Genomic DNA, 1603 nt, shown 5'->3' with positions numbered 1-1603 from the left:
GGGAAAGAAGCTCAGAAAGGATCTCTGCTCTTTGATGACCTCCCTCCGGCCAGCAGTACTGACTCAGGTACAGTCTTCAGGCTCTCCCAGGTGTGTGTCAACGTGTCATCCTGGGATTGTAGTTGTCTCAATCTTTTTCCCTTTCCCCCATTTTCAACACACAGATGTTTTAGGTGTTGGACTGTCTTAAGTTTTGAATCCATGGCATCAGGTAAGGCAGAAAAATCCACTAGTTGCTAGCTCTGAGAAACTGCGTGAAATGTTGAGCAGTTTTCTCTGGTTCATTTGAGTATATTATAGCTGAAATATGATGTAACTCCGTAAGGCAGGTTTTTGTTTCCTTTCAATGATAGGACTTTAAAAGACATTATTTACCGCAGTGTGAATTGCCACTGGATTGACACAGAGTTTTGAGTTTATGTCAGTGACCTGCATAGGCGTCCTGGTGGGATGGATTCTGACACTTATGCCTTACCCAGATTTGTGGGCTCACTGAGTGTCCTGCTGTGTTTCAGGACCAGGCGGACCTTTGCTTTTTGATGACCTTCCACCAGCCAGCAGTGGCGAGTCAGGTAAGTAGTAGGGAAAAATCCAACATGCTAGTGGAAATAATACACATTTTACTCTTTTGTGAAATTTATTTATAGCTCTTAAGGTTTAGGATGACATTAAATTATACTATAGCATAGATTTATTAAACGCAAGTAGGCATCATCAGATGGAAGGAAAAAGATTAGCTAGATATAACATTACTTTTTGGTGATTTTTTTTTTTTCTTCCTTGGGGTTCAGCCTCTTACAGCTGACTAAGAATTAAGAGTTTAGTAATTTACTTTCCACTTCGTTATTAATGTTTTTTAATTAAAAAATCTGTCATTCTGGTTTGCCTTATGTTCCTGACCCAAATGTATCTAGCGGAAGTATCTGAATATGTGAAATAGAGTTAAAATATTTAGTGTCACCGGCTGGCTTGGCTCAGTGGTTGAGCGTCAACCTATGAACCAGGAGGTCACGGTTGGATTCCCAGTAAGGTAACATGCCCTGGTTGCAGTCTCAATCCCCAGTGTGGGGCGTCAAGAGACAATCAGTGATTCTCTCTCATCATTGATGTTTCTATCTCTCCCTCTTCCTTCCTCTCTGAAATAAATTGTGTGTGTGTGTGTGTGTGTGTGTGTGTTTGTTTGTTTAGTGTCCCTGAACCCATAAATACTGATATGTACCGTATTTGCCGGCGTATAAGACGACTGGGCGTATAAGACGACCCCCTAACATTTCCACTCAAAATACAGAGTTTGTTATATACTCGCCGTATAAGACTACCTCCTCTTCCGCACACCTTCCACACACCAAATAAAAGGTAAAACAATATCAGATTTGATTTTAACATTTTAATTTATATTCAAATGCTTATGACATGCAGGAAAACTGTCACAAGGCTGTATGTAATCAAACATATACATAAAACAGTGCAAGTTTATTACCGGTAAACATACCGGTAATTCACTAAAGAAAACACACTCTATAGACTGGTACCGTAGATGCTTCTCAGGAACACAGGCAAGCAGCCCACAACCTAGAGGGACTGTCAATGATAGAAGAAAGAT

General features: G+C 40.4%; 1 protein-coding gene across 5 annotated transcripts in view; it reads left to right on the top strand.

Moving 5' to 3' along the window:
• The window catches only part of ILKAP (ILK associated serine/threonine phosphatase), a 22787-nt gene continuing 21184 nt past the window's right edge, over nucleotides 1–1603 (top strand). For 4 of the 5 annotated variants that reach the window (XM_015561916.1, XM_015561918.1, XM_006760498.2 and 1 more), the window contains exons 1-3: nucleotides 1–67; nucleotides 165–211; nucleotides 516–572. In XM_015561916.1, coding sequence (XP_015417402.1) covers nucleotides 202–211; nucleotides 516–572 — 67 coding nt within the window. In that variant the 5' untranslated portion in view covers nucleotides 1–67; nucleotides 165–201. Of the gene's footprint in view, nucleotides 91–164; nucleotides 212–515; nucleotides 573–1603 lie in introns of all 5 variants that reach the window. The other variant, XM_015561915.1, reaches the window with a different exon arrangement.

This window comes from Myotis davidii, unplaced genomic scaffold, assembly GCF_000327345.1.
Source record: "Myotis davidii unplaced genomic scaffold, ASM32734v1 scaffold370, whole genome shotgun sequence".
In the NCBI taxonomy this organism is placed as follows: domain Eukaryota; kingdom Metazoa; phylum Chordata; class Mammalia; order Chiroptera; family Vespertilionidae; genus Myotis; species Myotis davidii.
The sequence above is the reverse complement of the archived record's forward strand: the minus strand, read 5'-3'. Positions and strand labels throughout refer to the sequence as shown.